At 37.5% G+C, this 18538-nt stretch overlaps 1 protein-coding gene and 1 non-coding gene across 4 annotated transcripts; one reads left to right on the top strand and one right to left on the bottom strand.

The window, feature by feature from the left end:
• Positions 1-9571: 9571 nt before the first annotated feature.
• Positions 9572-16262, top strand: LOC132628632 (myosin-2-like). Of its 3 annotated transcripts, none has more exons than XM_060344402.1 (7): positions 9572-9773; positions 9852-9987; positions 10697-10826; positions 11398-11511; positions 11588-11742; positions 12426-12629; positions 15713-16262. In XM_060344402.1, exons 1-7 carry the CDS (start codon positions 9574-9576, stop codon positions 15749-15751), a joined length of 978 nt encoding a protein of 325 aa, XP_060200385.1. In that variant the 5' UTR covers positions 9572-9573; the 3' UTR covers positions 15752-16262. The 3 variants fall into 3 exon arrangements, with proteins under 3 accessions (XP_060200385.1, XP_060200380.1, XP_060200389.1); XM_060344397.1 differs by having other exon boundaries at positions 12423-12629; XM_060344406.1 differs by lacking the exon at positions 15713-16262 and adding an exon at positions 11899-11968 and having other exon boundaries at positions 12423-12623.
• Positions 16254-16326, bottom strand: TRNAF-GAA (transfer RNA phenylalanine (anticodon GAA)). Its single transcript has one exon. It is a non-coding gene; the product is annotated as a tRNA-Phe (tRNA).
• Between the last annotated feature and the right edge of the window lie 2212 nt (positions 16327-18538).

Below are 18538 nucleotides of genomic sequence, written 5' to 3'. Positions count from 1 at the left end.
AGTCTCATCAAATTCTGAAATATGCAACATAAAAAACTACACTAGACACTAAAAAGATATAAAAGAAATAACAGAAATTACACCTTAAAAAGCTTCACCAGACTCTATAAATAAATTTAAAATAGCAGAAACTACAAAAATTGTACCTCATTATGTGAGTTCCTGCTACTTTCTATCACACCCCCGACGAGGAGTATGACAGGCTCCGACCCGTAAGCCGAAGTCTCATGACTTAACTGTTACTTGGACATCACATACCATAACTCAAGAACGTCTGCTCGCGGAAAAAGGGGATCAACATAAAGGTATTCAATAAATCAACAAATATATACACATGTGGACCGATAAGGTCGCTACAACATCAAGTATATCTCAGAGCCGACAACATCAATACAACAAACTACAACTCTTATTCTTGTAACTATTCCTTAATCAATGTTAATAAGAAAAAGATTCAATGATTCATACCTTATATTCACTAAAGTGACAAGGTCTTCAATATCCACTTGTTTCCAAGCTCTCTCCAACACAAAACGATATGGTAATCGTGACTACAAGTTATCCGGACTTCGATTAGTATTCTGTAGCTTGGATTTTTGCTCAAATTTCTTACTTTTATGTGCTATTCAAGACCCCTTTAGTTGCTGAAATTTCTGGAACATTTTAGAGAGTTTTTGGATGAAAAAAATGGGGTTTTAACCCTTTTTATAAGGGCTGGGTTCGGTTGCACTGTAACAGCACTGTAGCAGTGCTGCTACAGTACTGTAGCGACCCTGTTTCTGCTCTGTCAGTTCAGTTTGTAACGTCTATAATTCTCTACTCCGATGTCCTATCGACGAGCAGTTTGTTGCATTATAAACTAGACTTGACGAACTTCCTTTTAGGATTTTGAAACACCTTAAAACTTCTAATATACATGGAGATATGCCCCTCCAAAGTTGACTCAAAATCCTGTTTCAAATTTTTCGACAAACTTAATTTTCTTGATTTGCTTGGTCCGCGAGTCTTCCATAGATTATTATATGAACTCAAACCCTCGTAACCATGAGATGAATGCGCCACGTCTAGACTTAACCAACTAATGCCCAATAGGTTTCACGTACACGACTACGAGGTGTAACATCCTCCCCCCCTTTTTAAAACATTCGTCCTCGAATGTTGAAGTACCCGAGGGTTAATAATTTGTACGGAACGTTAGTAAGGTATCTCTCCTACAAGTCACAAGTCCTAACCACCAGTCTTACCTGATACGGTAATTAATGACGCGCGATCACACGATGATTAGAATAATATTTCTCATCCTATTAAGTTTCAGGGGGGGGGGGGTTAAATATAATTCTTACCTTGTAAGTGATTTGCGGATGTAGCCGAACCTTGCAAGAATTCTTTCAGAGTAGTATCATATGTGACGGGGAATAAATGGGGATACTTGGACTTCATTTCTGCTTCGGCTTCCCATGTCATCTCTTCCCTATCTTTACTCCTCCACAGGACCTTCACTGAAGCCACGTCCTTGTTTTCGGAGTCTGCGAACTTGTCTATCAAGAATAGCAATTGGTTCTTCCTCATATGTCAAATTTTCTGTAACTTGTATGTCATCCACAGGTACGATTCTGGATGGATCTCCAATACACTTCCTAAGCATGGACACATGGAAAACTGGATGAATCGCTTGCAGTTCTGATGGAAGCTCCAATTCATAAGCCACCCGGCCTACCTTTCGGATGATCTTATAAGGTCCGATATATCGGGGACTGAGTTTCCCTTTCTTACCAAACCGCATCACGCCTTTCATAGGTGATATCTTTAGAAACACCCAATCACCTACCTGGAACTCTAATTCTCGTCGTCGTCCATCTGCATAAGATTCTGACGGCTCTGAGCTGTGCGCAATCGTTCCTGAATCAGCTTTACCTTTTCAATAGCTTGATGAACAAGGTCTGGCCCAAATAAGTTCGCTTCTCCAACTTCGAACCAACCAGCATGAGACTTACACTTTCTACCATAAAGAGCTTTATATAGAGCCATTTTGATACTGGCATGATAGCTATTGTTGTAAGCAAACTCTATCAAAGGCAAATGACCATCCCAACTTCCTTGGAAATCCAATACACAAGCTTGTAACATATCTTCTAAGGTCTGAATAGTCCGTTCAGCTTGCCCGTTTGACTGCGGATGGAAAGCCGTACTAAGATTTACTCGAGTACCAAGACTTTCCTGAAAAGATTTCCAGAACTTTGCTGTAAACTGGGCGCCCCTGTCTGAAATAATTGATAGCGGAATGCCATGAAGGCGCACAATCTCCTTAAGATATAGCTTAGCATAGTCTTCAGCAATGTAGGTAGTTCTTACTGGCAAGAAATGAGCTGATTTAGTTAACTTGTCAACAATCACCCAAATAGAATCGAATTTGCGACGAGAACGGGGCAATCCCGTGACAAAATTCATATTAATCACTTCCCACTTCCATGCTGGGATCTCCATTTCTTGTAATAATCCACTGGGTTTCTGATGTTCTATTTTCACCTGTTGGCAAGTGGGACATTGAGCTACAAAGTTAGCAATATCCTTCTTCATGTCATTCCACCAGTAAAATCCCTTGAGGTCATGATACATCTTGGTGGACCCGAGATGAATTGAATACCGGGAGTGATGAAATTCTGACATGATCCTGTCCCGAAGCCCAGTTACATTTGGAACGCACAACCGACCTCGATATTTGAGAAACCCATTCGAATCCAGTTCGAAGGCTGAGATTCTATTCTGTTGCACTCCTTTCTTAATGTTAATTAAAACTGGATCTTCATACTGTTGAGTCTTTACATCCGAGGCAAGAGTCGATTGGGATATATTATGTAGAGCAATTTCAGTGTCTTCTGAATCGAGTAAGCGAACTCCCAAATTTGCCAAGCGATGAAGTTCTCTAGTCATTTCTAATTTTTCTGCTGGCACATACAATAGACTTCCCATTGATTTACGACTTAGGGCATCAACTACAACATTAGCTTTGCCGGGATGATATAAAATCTCAACATCGTAATCCTTTAGCAATTCGAGCCATCTTCGTTGCCTCAAATTCAATTCCTTTTGCCTAAATATATATTGAAGGCTTTTATGGTCCGTATAGATATCGACATGAACTCCATATAAGTAATGCTGCCATATCTTTAGAGCGTGGATCACTGTCGCCAGCTCCAGCTCATGAGTTGGATAATTTTGCTCATGTTTCCGTAGTTTTCAGGAGGCATAAGCAATTACCTTACCATTTTGCATCAACACACATCCCAGGCCGGTGCGTGACGCATCACAGTACACAGTGTAACCCTCGGTGCCTTCTTGAAGGGTGAGGACCGGGGCAGATATCAACTTATCTTTCGATTTTTTGAAACTCCGCTCGCACGCTTCCGACCATTGAAACTTGGCCCCCTTCTAAGTTAATTTTGTAAGGGGAGCTGCTATAGAAGAAAATCCCTCTACAAATCTTCGATAATACCCAGCAAGACCTAAGAAACTTCGGACTTCCGAAGCGATCGTTGGTCGGGGCCAGTTTTTTAACCGCTTCAATCTTCCGATCATCAACTTTAATACCTTCGTCGGACACAATATGGCCTAGAAAGGCCACTGAAGTTAACCAAAATTCACATTTGGAAAACTTGGCATACAACCTTTGATCTCGCAATGTTTGCAACACCTTTCGGAGGCGATCAACATGTTCCCTCTCCGAACGAGAATATGCCAAGATATCGTCAATGAATATAATAACAAAAATATCCAAGAAGGGTCAGAATATGGTATTCATTAGTGCCATAAACGCAGCAGGAATATTTGTCAATCTGAAGGACATAACTAAGAATTCAAAATGCCCATATCTCGTTCGAAAAGCTGTCTTCGGAATGTCTTCCCCTTTTACTCGTAGCTGATGATACCCTGACCTTAAGTCAATCTTCGAGAAGCATTTAGCACCCTGTAGCTGGTCAAACAAATCATCAATTCTGGGCAATGGATATTTGTTCTTGATAGTCACCTTATTCAACTGCCGATAATCAATACACATTCTTAGTGAGCCATCTTTCTTGCGCACGAATAATACCGGTGCTCCCCATGGAGAAGTATTGGGCCTAATGAAGCCCTTGTCTAATAAATCCTGCAATTGCACCTTCAATTCGCGCAGCTCGGCGGGGGACATACGATATGGGGGAATAGAGATGGGTTGAGTGTCCGGATACACATCAATCGCAAATTCAATTTCCCTTTCGGGAGGGAGACCTGGTAATTCATCGGGGAATACGTCCTGAAATTCATTGACTACAGAAACATATTGTAAAGTTAGCGGTTCAGTCTCAGTACTCCTGACTCGAACCAAATGATAAATATACTCTTTAGAAATCATTTTTCGCGCCTTAAGGTAGGAAATAAACCTACCCTTTGGTGCTGGGTATTGCCTATCTATTTAAGAACTGGTTCTCCCGGAAATTGAAATTTCACAGTTTTGGACCAACATTCCACATTGGAATAGCAAGAGGCTAGCCAATCCATTCCTATGATAGCGTCAAAGTCCACCATTTCTAACTCCACTAGATCAGCAACCGTTTCACGACCACATATCGTAACCACACACTTACGATAAATTCGTCTTGCAATAACAGGTTCCCCGACCGGAGTAGAAACTAAGAAAGGCTTGGACAAAGATTCGGGCTTTATACCGAACTTATCAGCAATATATGGTGTGATATAAGATAGCGTGGAACCCGGATCGATCAATGCATAGACGTCATAAGAACAAATGGATAAAATACCTGTCACAACATCTGGAGACGACTCAAGATCCTACCGTCCTGGAAGTGCATAGATACGATTCTGGTTGCTGCCAGAAGCAGACACCTGGCCTCTTCCCCTACCTCTACCTGCTGGGGCTGGAGAAGAACCTTGTCCAGGAGGGCGAACAGAAGATGAAAAGCCTGCGATCGAACCTGTTGGCTGAGCCGGGCCTCCTCTACTACGAGATGGACAGTTTCCCATAACATGACTAGGCTTCCCACAAGAGTAACACACCCCCATTCCTTGGCAGCACTGGCCAGAGTGGCCTTTACCGCACTGGTCACAACGGGGCAATGGAGGCCTGGCCTGGCTAGATTCTCCTCTGTAAGAAGGAACTAACGCTCTTGAGTCTCGACTTGGTCCAGAATAAATGGGTCTATCATGACGCTGCCTCTGGAACCTGGAAGGTGCACTAGTCGCTAAAGGATCGGATCTTCTATAAGAATGGGGCCTATAATCTTCCTGATAAGTACCTGAATAACCTGCGGATCTGGCCCGCTTATGACTGCCCCTTCTCGATTCTTGCTCAGTCCGCTGTCGTCGTTCACGGTCCTCCAAATTTTGGGCATACGCCTGAATACGAGCAATATCCATACCACTCTGTAATGAAGCCGTCATACAATCCTTAATCAAGTGAAGCCCAAGTCCCGTCACAAAATGATGTACCCTGTCTTCCATCTCAGCTACCATCGCCGGGGCGTATCTGGCCAAGGAATTAAACTTCAAACTATATTCCCGAACACTCATATTATTCTGGCGAAGCAATAGAAATTTATCAGCTCTAGCTCTACGAACTTTAGCTGGCAAATAATTATCCAGAAAGGCTCTGGTAAATTCCGACCATACTACTGGAGGTGCGTTCGGCCCTCTTGATTGCTGCCAAGACTCATACCATACCGCGGCCACGTCCCACAGTCTATGAGAAGCTAGCTCCACTGATTCTGTGTCAGAAGCATGCATTACCCTTAAAGCGCGGCCCATTCGATCTATGAAATTCTGAGGGTCATCCTTCGGGTTTGTCCCCGTGAACACCGGAGGGTCCAAGGTATAAAAATCACGTACACGGGAACTAACAGCCCTTTCTGGAAGACCAGCATGCCGCTGAGTTTGGGCAGCCACCAATCTAGTCAATAACTGGACTGCGTCTCGCAAGTCCTGTTCTGTAGCAGCGGGGTGAGGAGCTGGAGGCTGAGGAGCCGGAAGGTCTGGAGCCCTATCTTGCTCCCCGACACCTGATGGAGTAGGAGTAGCATGCGAGGGGGTAGCCCTCTGAGCCTTGCCATGCTCTAACTCAGGTGGCGGTGCTCGGCTCGGGCCTTCCCCAACAGTGGCCAATATTCTGCTAACTTTCTTCTTCCTCGGAGGAGGCATTGCTGCAAATTAAACACGGAAGAATTAGATAGCTGCATTCTTAACTTGGCTCTATCGCACGATCTAGATCATGAAGAAAAGTGTTTTCCTAAATGTCCTGTAGCCTCCTAGCTATAGATATGGTGCACGACATATCGATAACCAGGACTCTAATGGACACGGCTCATGGACATCCCTAGGACTGAACTTGGCTCTGATACCAATTTGTCACACCCCCGACGAGGAGTATGACAGGCTCCGACCCGTAAGCCGAAGTCTCATGACTTAACTGTTACTACAACATCAAGTATATCTCAAAGCCGGCAACATCAATACAACAAACTACAACTCTTATTCTTGTAACTATTCCTTAATCAATGTTAATAAGAAAAAGATTCAATGATTCATACCTTATATTCACTAAAGTGACAAGGTCTTCAATATCCACTTGTTTCCAAGTTCACTCCAACACAAAACGATATGGTAATCGTGACTACAAGTTATCCGGACTTCAATTAGTATTCCGTAGCTTGGAATTTTGCTCAAAATTCTTACTTTTATGTGCTATTCAAGACCCCTTTAGTTGCTGAAATTTCTGGAACATTTCAGAGAGTTTTTGGATGAAAAAAAATGGGGTTTTAACCCTTTTTATAAGGGCTGGGGTCGGCTGCACTGTAGCAGTGCGGCAGTGCTGCTACAGTACTGTAGCGATCCTGTTTCTGCTCTGTCAGTTCAGTTTGTAACGTCTATAATTCTCTACTCCGATGTCCTATTGACGAGCGGTTTGTTGCATTATAAACTAGACTTGACGAACTTCATTTTAGGATTTTGAAACACCTTAAAACTCCTAATATACATGGAGATATGCCCCTCCAAAGTTGACTCAAAATTCTGTTTCAAATTTTTCGACAAACTTAATTTTCTTGATTTGCTTGGTCCCCGAGTCTTCCATAGATTATTATATGAACTCAAACCCTCGTAACCATGAGATGAATGCGCCACGTCTAGACTTAACCAACTAACGCCCAATAGATTTCACGTACACGACTACGAGGTGTAACACTTTCCTTTTTTTCATTGTTCCCGTCAACAATGTTCGGTAAATATTTGACGGAGACTAAAAGTGTTAACTTTTGGCAAACCTAAAGGACAAAAAATGTTAAGTGCATACTTAAGGGACTATTTTAACCTAATGTCAAACATAAGGGACCGTTGTCATTTTCTCCATCAAGTTCGTTATTTTTGCGAATTATGAATTTGGCGCTCTTACATTTCTCTTAAGACCATAATGGTGGGATGGTTTTAACTCTGATTCAGGCAACTGATATAAGAGATGCATTGGCCAAGTTCATCTATGCAAACGTGTTTGACTGGATAGTGGATAAAATTAATAAATCTCTTGCAATGGGTGAAGAGAAGACTGGTAGAATCATAAATATCTTAGATATTTATGGTTTTGAATCATTTGAAGTAAACTGATTTTCAAGATGTTACTATTGTAAAACATAAAAGTATATCTGTTGTCCCACTTGCCATTTTTCCTTTCCAGAGAAATAGCTTTGAACAATTTTGCATAAACTATGGAAATGAGAGGCTCCAGCAGCATTTTAACCGACATCTTTTCAAACTTGAGCAAGAAGTAAGCACATCAACATGCTTTTGTAGTTACTGACTTCTTGTTTCTTCATGCATTTTCTTTTGGGATAATGTTCTTATTTCTTCATTCCTTTCAGCTACTCACTTTTTTGCCGACTTTGAATCAGCTGGTTATAATGAATGAAGGTTTTTCCTTGTCAAATGAGAACTGGAGCGAAAATTCTAAGCACATAGTTTAGGGCCTTAAAAAAAAAAAAGATCATTGTCCGACACATTTCTCTCTGTTTTTGTGGCATATCTGAGCTTATTCAGACTCATGTAGATATTTATTACAGCTTATGTTGGATACTGACACCAAAGCCGATGTATTGCAATTCAGGAATATGAATTGGATGGAATTGAGTGGACAAAAGTAGAATTTCGAGATAATCAAGAGAGCTTGGATTTTTTTGAGAAGGTATTTCTGCCTTTTGTTTCTTTTCTTCCACTCATTTTGCATTCAAGATTGTTCATCCTCTGTGCTAAATTTCTTCACTTCAGACTACACTTTCAGTACTTCAGCATAACATAGACATGATCTTGTTTTGTTTTCTCCTGTAGGTTCTTTCTCATATTCCCTTCCCCCGGTATTCCCATCACTTCTTCTCGGCAGTGAAGCTCTGAAAATGCTAACATATTCAGTAGACAAGTTTCACATAATATATCGTTTCTTGAGAAACCCGTTGGGATAATATCTTTATTGGATGAAGAATCAAATTTTCATAAAGCGACTGACTTGACCTTTGCCGATAAGCTTAAGCAGAACCTGAAAGCTAACCCTTGCTTCAGAGGAGATAAAGAAGAATTTGGCATTCGCCATTATGCTCGAGAGGTCAGTTTCTTTTAGAAATGTATCCTTTTTGGCGTCAGAACTTGTGCTGTATGATATCTCTGTAGTCGTGAGGTGGTAATTCCTTGCTTGAACCGAGACTCTTGTGAAACAATTATAAGGTTTGGTATCTAATACATTAGAACCTGCTCAAGGACGATAATTGATGTTTCAACAAATAAAGATCAATAAGCTTCTTTCAAATATCTCTGATATTGTTACTCGCTTTGATTTTTCTGTTTTGACCAATGTAAAGTTGTTTTATCTTTTAGGTTATCTATGACACAAGTGGCTTCTTGGAGAAGAATAGAGATACAGTGCATTTTGACATTATTCAGCTACTCTCATCAAGTAGTGAAGACTTACCCAAGTTGTTTGCCTCCTCTTTTGCTAATCAGTGCAAGAAAACAGCAAGTCCATCAATCCATATTGATATGTCAGAGGCAAACACTTGCTACTAAATTTAAGGTAGTTATCTCATTTTTTTAATTTCTTATAAAACTTAGCATGGTGGTAAATGTTTTCCAGGAAAAATAAGTAGATGTCTTACTTATGTTTTGTGTTCGGTACGTAATTGAAAAATATTATCCTAAAAGTATTTGTATATAATCTAGACAAATGCTACAGGAGGTAGGTGGGGGTGAACATGGTGTGTGCTGGGGGGAGGGGGAAGGGGGACACAATCAATGTGGAATACCATTTGTGGAACTTGCATTCATTATTTCCAGTAGGGAAGTCATTTCCTCATTTTTATGGAACTTGTCTTCCTAGAGAAAATGTTTTCCAAAAGTTTTGACCAACCGAACATGGGAAAATTGGAAATTTCCTGGAAAATGTTTTCCTCCCTGCCGAACCCACTGAAATTTGAGAAAATAACCATTTGTTTTATGATGCTATGGAAAATAGTTAATGTTGCCTATATCAAAATCTTGCAGGATCAGATGTTCAAATTGATGCAGCAGTTGGAAAGTACTGTGCCACACTTCATTTGTTGCATAAAACCGAACAATAAGCAGGTTCCTGGCATGTACAATAATGATCTCGTCTTTGAGCAGCTCAGAAGCTACGGTCTTCTTGAGGTTGTTAGGATCTCTAGGTCTGGGTATCCTACTAGGATGACGCATCAAGAATTCTGTAGAAGGTGAAATATGTGCTCCTCGCTTTGCTGCTAAGTTTCTCTTTTGAATGCTTTGTGGCTTATACAGATGTGGTTATATAGGTACAGCGTCCTTCTTCCAGAAAACCATGAATGCAAAGATCCATTCAGCATGTCAGTTTCCATTCTGCGGCAGTTTGATATCCTTCCCGAAATGTACCAAGTTGGGTATACAAAGTTATATTTCCGGGCAGGACAGGTATGTTTGTTGGTTTTTCTTAGTTTCTTAAGTGTACCTATGTTTTCTTTCTTTACGAGTTGATTGCCATATATCATTTACACAGATGCACCGTTGTAGCTTATTTAATCATAAATATATAAGCAAATAAAAATTGTAATGTCTCTTAAGATTTAGTTACATCATGAAGAGAATCTCAGATTTAAGAAGCACATTTGACTTCAAAACATTCTGCAATTAGTCCCATGCTATTAGAATAATGAGAAATGAAGAAAAATATGCTAATAATTACCCAAGGGTGTGGCCTAGTGGTCAATGAAGTGGGAGGAGAACCATGAGCTCTCGGGTTCAAATCCAGCGAAGATGAAAACACTAAGTGATTTGTTCCCATCTGTCCTAGTCTTGGTGGACAGAGTTACCGGTACCTGTTGTTGGTGGGAGGTGGCAGGTATGCCGTGGAATTAGTTGAGGTGTGCGCAAGCTGGCCCGACACCACCGTTGTAAAAATTAAATAATTTTCCTACGATAAGTATGGCTAATTTGGACTTCTAGTGAGACAATGGTTGTGCATGTTACTAAAGAATGAATTTCCTGGTGTATCGATTTTCTGAACTTCTATCGTGGCGACTTGTAGATTGCTGCTTCTAGTGAGACAATGGTTGTGCATGTTACTAAAGAATGAATTTCCTGGTGTATCGATTTTCTGAACTTCTATCGTGGCGACTTGTAGATTGCTGTGCTGGAGGATGTCAGGAAACAAGTTATGCTAGGCAATCTGGAGGTGCAGAAGTGCTACAGTGGTCATCATGCTCGTCTTCACTTCCATGAGCTTGAAGGAGGAGTGATCATACTCCAATCATGTAAGGCAAAACTTTTTGCAGCAGTTTGTATCTTACAATGTTGTTCAACCTTCAAAGTATATATTAATGAACAAAATTTTCTCTGGCCAGTTCTATTTGTATGCTCCTCCGTCCCAATTTATGTTAAGGTGTTTGACTAGTCACGGAGTTTAAGAATGAAAGAGACACTTTTAAAACTTGTAGTCCAAAATAAGCAATAAATATCTGTGTGGCTAGAAATCATCTCATTAAGGGTAAAATGGGAAGTTTTAAGTTATATTGTTGCTAAATATAGAAAAGTGTCATTTCTTTTGGGACTAACCAAAAAGGAAAGAGAGTCTGGGATGGAGGGAGTATGATTTATTTTGTTTCAAAATTATTTAGTAGATGACTTCAAGTTTTTGAGAAACCAGTGATTCCATATCCAAGCTCGTTTCGCTCATTTTTTTCTTCCTTCCTTTCCTTTTTAGTGGAAATATGTTTGCACTGCTGAAAGTTCCTCAAGTAACCGACGACATGGAATTTTCTAGAACTTTTAATCCAAGATTGTTTTTTGTTCTTGGTGATATGATGTCAAAATATTTTCTTGTAGTTGTTCGTGGTGAAATTGCTAGAAGGCAGTATAAGGTTTCTCTGGAGTCGAAACGAAAAGTTGCTAACAAAGAAAATGATGAGCAGCTGCTGGCTGTTGTGCAGATACAATCAGGTAAAGTTTTTTCTTGGCATCTACATTTATGAAATTCAAATATGGATTTATCTGTATAACTTTTCTTTTCTTGCAGCTATTCGTTGCTGGTTGGCTCAGAGTCATCTTAACCAACTGCAGAATTTGAAAAAGTTAAATCAAGACCGAAAGACTTCGGAGGTGAAAGTTAAACCAGCCAGAAAGACTTCGGAGGTGAAAGTTAAACCAGCCAGAAAGACTTCGGAGGTGAAGGTAATTTGTTTGGTAGAGGGTCATCAATATCTTTATGTGCAAGCTCTCTTGCGGCAACTTCTATAATCTAGATGGTCCCTAGCATGAAACGATTTATCTTTCTACTAAAAGTTTTTCCTTAAGTTCTATTGTAACTTGTCTTCTTTCTTCATTCAGAATTGTAGTATCTGCTTCAGGATTAATATCTTTAAGAATTTGGTGGCCTGTTGCGTGAAGCCAGTTTTAGGTATATTTTCCCCCTTTTTTTAGACAAGCAAATCCAATTTTAGGTGTTTCTGCTACATTTCCTATATGAAAAACAAAAAAAAATGTTTCTTGATGTTTTATCCTTTCTCAAGAATATGAAATACTAAGTCTTGAAATTTTTGAGTGTTTGATTCTTTAAATTAGAACGTAAAAAAGTGGGAAAAAAAATTAGTCTTTTTCAATGGATAGGAAGGCCCTTTTTTGGTGTAGACCTTAATCCTATAGCCCAATCTGCAGCCCAAAAATTAAATTATGTAGCAGCCAAAAGGAAAGAAAAATGACAGTAGGTGAAGAGTAAACGATGGATCCCAAACTCCTTTTCTAACTGCTTGTGGCTGTCATTCAAAGTGAAGTCTAATATTAGTAACTAAACTGATGAGGACAAGATTGATTCTGTAGTAAGCTCAGTTTTTTTTTTTTTTTTTAAATCTCAGCAGGACTTGCCTGCAGAAATTTTACCTTCTGTTGTAGAAGACCTCGAAAGGCAGGTTATGGTGGCTGAGGCAAACCTTGAAGAGAAGGAAAAGGAAAATGCTGCCCTAAAGGAGCATGTAAATCAATTGGAGTCCCGATGGTCAGATTATGAGGTCAGGATGAGGTCGATGGAGGAGATGTGGCAAAAGCAAATGGCATCATTGCAGGTTAGTAATATCAATGGAGAACCTTTGGTTAGCATATGGTGTTCGGTTGAGGCTTGGGTGCTTTTTGTTATTACTAGGTGTAATTTTTTTACAACTAATTAACATGATTTCATTTTGCTTATTACATATACTAGTTTTGGACACGTGAGTCCCATTCAAGCAAGCAATACATATGAAATACATATGATATGAGTTATATTAAAACAGCCGTAGAATAAGTATCACAAACTATTCAACGGAAAAATATAAGTTGCAATATGATATGTTTTCCCAATATGTACGATATAAATGCACGGCTGAATTATGGAGTTAAAACTCCACAATTTCTTCTACTTGGCATGATTTATCATAAACTCAAATAAAAATAGTACTCCCTTCATTCCAAAATAAATGTCTCTTTTAGCTCATGCACACCCCTTAAGAAATTGCTCGCTACTAGACAGTTAGGAGTGTTTTTATCAACTTACCCCTAATTAATGTTTAGAAAAAGAGAAGTTATTTAATGATTCTTAATTATAAATAAGAGTAAGTTTGGAAGAATATGACTAATTTTTTCTTGAAATCTTAAAACGTCATTTATTTTAAAACAAAATAAAAAGCCTAAAAGGACACTTATTTTGGAATGGAGGGAGTACTACTGAAAATAATTACAAATAGTTATAATGACAATAAAGTGCAATTCTGATAGAGATTGGCCTCGTGAATAGTTTAGCTTTTGTAGCATCTTTTTTGTGGGCACAAAATTGTGGGGAAGAGTGTGCCGACGGATATGACATAAGCAAAGGGCATTTTAGTCAAGCCACTCAAAAATGTAAACTTAAGCTACAGTAAAATTGATCCAATCAAATTGCTCTATTTAGGCCGAAATGACGGAAATACCCTTAAAAGCCAAGTAGCCATGTTGACGGAAAGGTGTGTACTTATTCCCTCTTCATAGTAATCATTCAGCTGAGAAGTTTTTCGTGTAGGAGTTGAAGAGCCTTTAAGATATCAATTAATAGGATATCATTTAACAAGATACCACCTTTTAATATGTTCATTGGTATCTGTAAATCATTCAGCCGAGAAGTTGTGTTTGTACTACGAAAAATTAAACTTGTACTAATAAAAAAATTTAAATAAGAATTAATTTAATCATTTAGCTTTTAAAGACTATTTTCGTAAACTGACTTTTAATTATAAGATTTTTCACTTTTAGTATAATATGATGATATTTCTAAGCTGAGCAATGTATCTAGTAACCCTTGGATAAATTATTTCCTTTTGTTTAAAAAATCTTAGAGACATGACATGTTTTAGATCCAAAAGAACGCGTTCTTTTTTGAGACCTCGGGCAGTGGAAGATGAACAATTGCTAAGGAATAACTTGAACTAAGCCGAAGTGAAGCAATCTTTGGTCAATTTCCTGGTACTCATTGAAGACTTTGCACGTACCCTGAAAAATATTTTTTCTAATACTAAAGGCATGTTATGCTTTGGATCGGATATTAGATTAAATTCTTCGAGTTTAGCATACGTTTGGACATGCGGTTTGAAATCATGAGATGAAGTCAGCGTTTAGACCTGCATTTCATCTCATGGTTTCAAAAATTTTAAATATAAAATTTGACTCATAAGTTTATATTTTGTAAAAGGAGACTCATAAGTTGGTAGATATTTTTAACAATTACTCCACCAACCATTTACTAACCTCATTAACTTCCACCGGCCTTTATTTAACCTCATTAACTTCAACCTCATTACTATTCATGTTAAATTTTCATTTTATTGAACTAAAGTTTGATCAATTGATATTGTATTTTTTATAAAGGCTTTCTAGTAGCGTATTAATTTTGTTATGAACTATGATTTGCTCATTTGGTAAGATTGTATAAAAATTGGGAATGTTTTAATAGTTTTCACAACTTGTGGGATTTTTATGTCTATAAGAGAAGATACAACTTAAGATATCCAAATTGCATGTCCAAATATGATTTGAAACCATGATTTCAAACCATGTCCAAACGGCTCCTTAGTTTCCAACTGTTCAAATCGTTCGTCTTTTTATCAAAGGCTGGTAGCTAAGTGTTGTCATCATGCTTAGACTTATAGGATTGTGCCGATTTAAATCATATCACATAAATTGAAATTATGTCTTATAAATTAAAACATGAAAAAGTAACTTTTACTAGAGTCCACAAACATCTTTACGTCAGGAACAGGAAAAGAGAATGACTTATTGCAAAAAAAAAAACCCCACTAGAAAACGAGCTACACTATATTATAAGACAGATTTATAAAAGGTATATGTTTCCTCTCATTCACATGCAACTTCCAGGAAGGAGAACCAATATTATACAAGTTTATAACCAAAGAGATATTGACACGTACATATAATAATAACGTACATATAATATGTATATATATACAGATCATCTTCCCGTACCTATAGCCTCAGGCTAACCCAACAAAGTCTATCATTTGCTATACTATTTTACCAGCTTTTCTTCGTTCACTCTTTTTCCCGGCCTTTAGTCAAGAGGGTTCAATTGAATAGTCTATTGTGCAAAAAATTAAGGGCCAAAACAATTTTTTTTTTTTTGTGTGTGAGACTATATATTATTGAATTTCTTTGACATAGGGAAGTTTCTATTGTAGTGGTAAAAGGCGGTTCAAGCAGGCGTGTCATTTTTGCATTATTATTTGAACTTCCCTTGTTGGAATTCCTAACTTTGTCAGGTGTGATATTTTTGCATTATTTTATCTTCACTCATTCAACTCCGCTCAAATCTTGTAAGGTGTAACATTTTTACGTTATTTTAACTTCCGTCATCAGAATTTCCAACTCTCCTCAAATCTTAGGTGTGATGCTCTTGTGTTATTTCAACTTCTCTTGTCACAATTCAACTCCACTCAAATCTCATTAGGTGTGACATTTTTACGTTATTTTAACTTCTCCTGTCGGAATTTCCAACTCCGCTCGGATCTCAAGTGAGAGACTTTTTTTCCCTATCAGAATTAATTCCTTACTCCGTCAGGTGTGACATTCTTGCATTATTTCTAATTTCTTGTCAAAATTCCTAACTCTATCCCTGAGTACGTAGGTAATTACAAGCCCTCCCATGCATGGCAGCTGTTCATGATGAGGACGCTTTTGGTTTTGAAGATTGCTTTCCTTCAATGATTAAAACATTAGGGGTTGATAAGTTCATGGAGGAACTATGCCATGGTTTTTGCTTGCTAATGGATGTAAGTGTAGGGCTCATTACATTTGAAAGCTTGAAGAGGAACACAATCTTGATGGGGTTGCATGAATTGAGAGATGATGAGCTTGTTTGCATGTTGGCTGAAGGAGATTTGGATGGAGATGGAGCTCTTAATCAGATGGAGTTTTGTACACTCATGTTTAGATTGAGTCCTGGATTATTTATGGATCCATTTTAGAAGTCAGATTGGATTTCCAAGAAATGTATGAATAACTAGGATTTACAATATTTATTCCTAGCTGTATGTTTTACTATCGATCTGTTTTGTTTCTTTATTTTTCTGCTAGGAGATTAGCTGATAAGGAACATGTACTAATTGTTCTATCTTGTAAAATGATGGCCATACTACTGTATGGTGTTGACAAACAAAAAAAACTTGTGCGGTGAACGTGGATCGAACACGTGACCTTCAGATCTTCAGTCTGACGCTCTCCCAACTGAGCTATCCCCGCTACGTGTTTGATGTTCAGATGATAAAATATTACTAGAATGTGTAATAATTGGAGCTTTACCATAACTTACCTCCACATTAAAATGAATCAGCACTAAAAGTAAACCATGTTTGGTTTTAGTTTGAAGAGATTTAGTAGGCGTTTAGCCATAGAAATAAAAAAAAAATTCACTTTTTTTGAAATTTTGGAGTTGGAGTTGTGTTTGGCCATAGTTTTTGAAATTGTATTTTTTGTTGAAATGTAGTTGTTTTGGTTGTGAAAAAAGTGAAATTTTTTGAAAACAAGTTTTTCTTGTTTTTGGAATTCCGGAATAAAACTTCAAGTTGTATTTGAAATTTTCATGGGCAAACGCTGATTCCGGAAAAAAGTAAAAAAAAAAATCCAGAATAAAGTGAATAATTCGTATTTCCAAACGGGCTCTTAATCAGTGCCACATAGAAATCAGCACAAACTTATACAATGTTTGGCAACCACACGATTACACAGTACCTATGCCAAACCGGTTATTACATAAAATGAATCCTTTCAATCATTACATAATTAACATTTAACATACAGTACATAAGATTCAAGTAATAATAAGAAAATATTGAATCTAAAGTAACAATATAATATCACCTGCCTTTCAAGGTAGGTAAGGTCTGCATAATCATTACATAATTAACATTTGACATACAGTACAAAAGATACAAGTAATAATAAGAAAATAGTGAATCTAAAGTAACATTATAATATCACATTGAATCTAAAGTAACAATATAATCTCACCTGCCTTCCAAAGTAGGAGTAAGGTCTGCGTACACTCTAATTTTTAGGTAGAAAAATTGGGACACGTGAGCTCATGATCTCTCCGTAAAACTAGGTATTGTATGTATATATTTTTTAAGACTGGTATAATATTATTTCTTGGAACCCATGCTACGAGAAGGCGAAATGGTACACTTGGTTGAATGTTGAGTTATTTACCTAGAAAACAATTCTCACCTAACACATTTTTACTTCTTTTTTAGTGGTGAACGCATATTCTAAAAATCTTAGATTCGCCTATATCTATCCTCATCAGAACCCACTTAATAAAATTTTACTGGGTATGTTGTTGTTGTTTGCTGTAACGATACACTATCATACAATAAGTAGTTGTATTAATCTCCATGAAGATATTAACACAAAAGTTATACAAAATATTGGTGCAATTTTAGATTGGACTTCCATCTTAAATAGGCTTAATGGAGAAAGGATAAAATTGAGCAATTTAAATAATGGTGGAGATATTTTTCTACGTAAAGTACGATGGAGGGTAAAAGTGAATTTTATGGTATAGTAAAGGAGTAAAAACTTACCCGCATCAGATGTTTACACCCAATTAGTAAACAAATGACACATGTCATTCTCTTTAACTATAATTATTAATGCTTAACCATGATTAACTATCATAGGATTTGCTCATATTTAAAAATAAAATAATAGAGTATTTAAAATAACTTACATTCTTGCAGTTATCTGTTCCTACCAGTGGCGTAATTATTGGCCAATTTTAACCGAAAATTCCTTCAACTCATCTATTTAGTTTAGCAGACTTTGAAAAAATCATTTTAGCCTTATAAAAAGCATTGACCTTTATATACCTTCAGTTGACTCATGAACAGATGAAAAACTTCACAAGATTACCCTTTGCTTTATAGAATTACATTGTTATACGCGTCATGGAAAAATTATAAATTTATTTTGTGAAGAAAATTTTACTTGTATTATGACAGCTTTGTCGTAGTTATATTTGTAATTTGCTTACAGCTTCACAAGGTATATCTCCATTCGCAAACTCAAAAAGCAATACAAGAGCGCAACTTTGAATATATCATTGGTTGCTTCTAGCCAACAAATCAAAGTAACGATTTTCGGCAAAAGTTTTACTGGCTTACAAAAGGAAAAAAGAGGTTCTAAGATTATATGTAAATGTTACTATCTAAAAACCAAAGAAAAATGGCACAGAGCTTGAGAATTAAGTCAAAACCTAGAAGAAGATTGGTAGCGAATAAAAGAAAGAAGAAGTCATGGCAGCCCTAAGTTTCTACCGTTAGTTAACAAAACTTTACTTCCTTTTTAGTTAATTAGTATTTGCTGTCTTTTTTAGTTTTTTTTTTAATTTAAAATAAGACTCCTAATAAATTGTAGTTTGTCTTCTATGATTAACTTAACTGTATTGGGTGTATAC

This window comes from Lycium barbarum, chromosome 1, assembly GCF_019175385.1.
Source record: "Lycium barbarum isolate Lr01 chromosome 1, ASM1917538v2, whole genome shotgun sequence".
Lineage (NCBI taxonomy): Eukaryota > Viridiplantae > Streptophyta > Magnoliopsida > Solanales > Solanaceae > Lycium > Lycium barbarum.
This window is presented reverse-complemented; position numbering and strand designations above follow the sequence as displayed.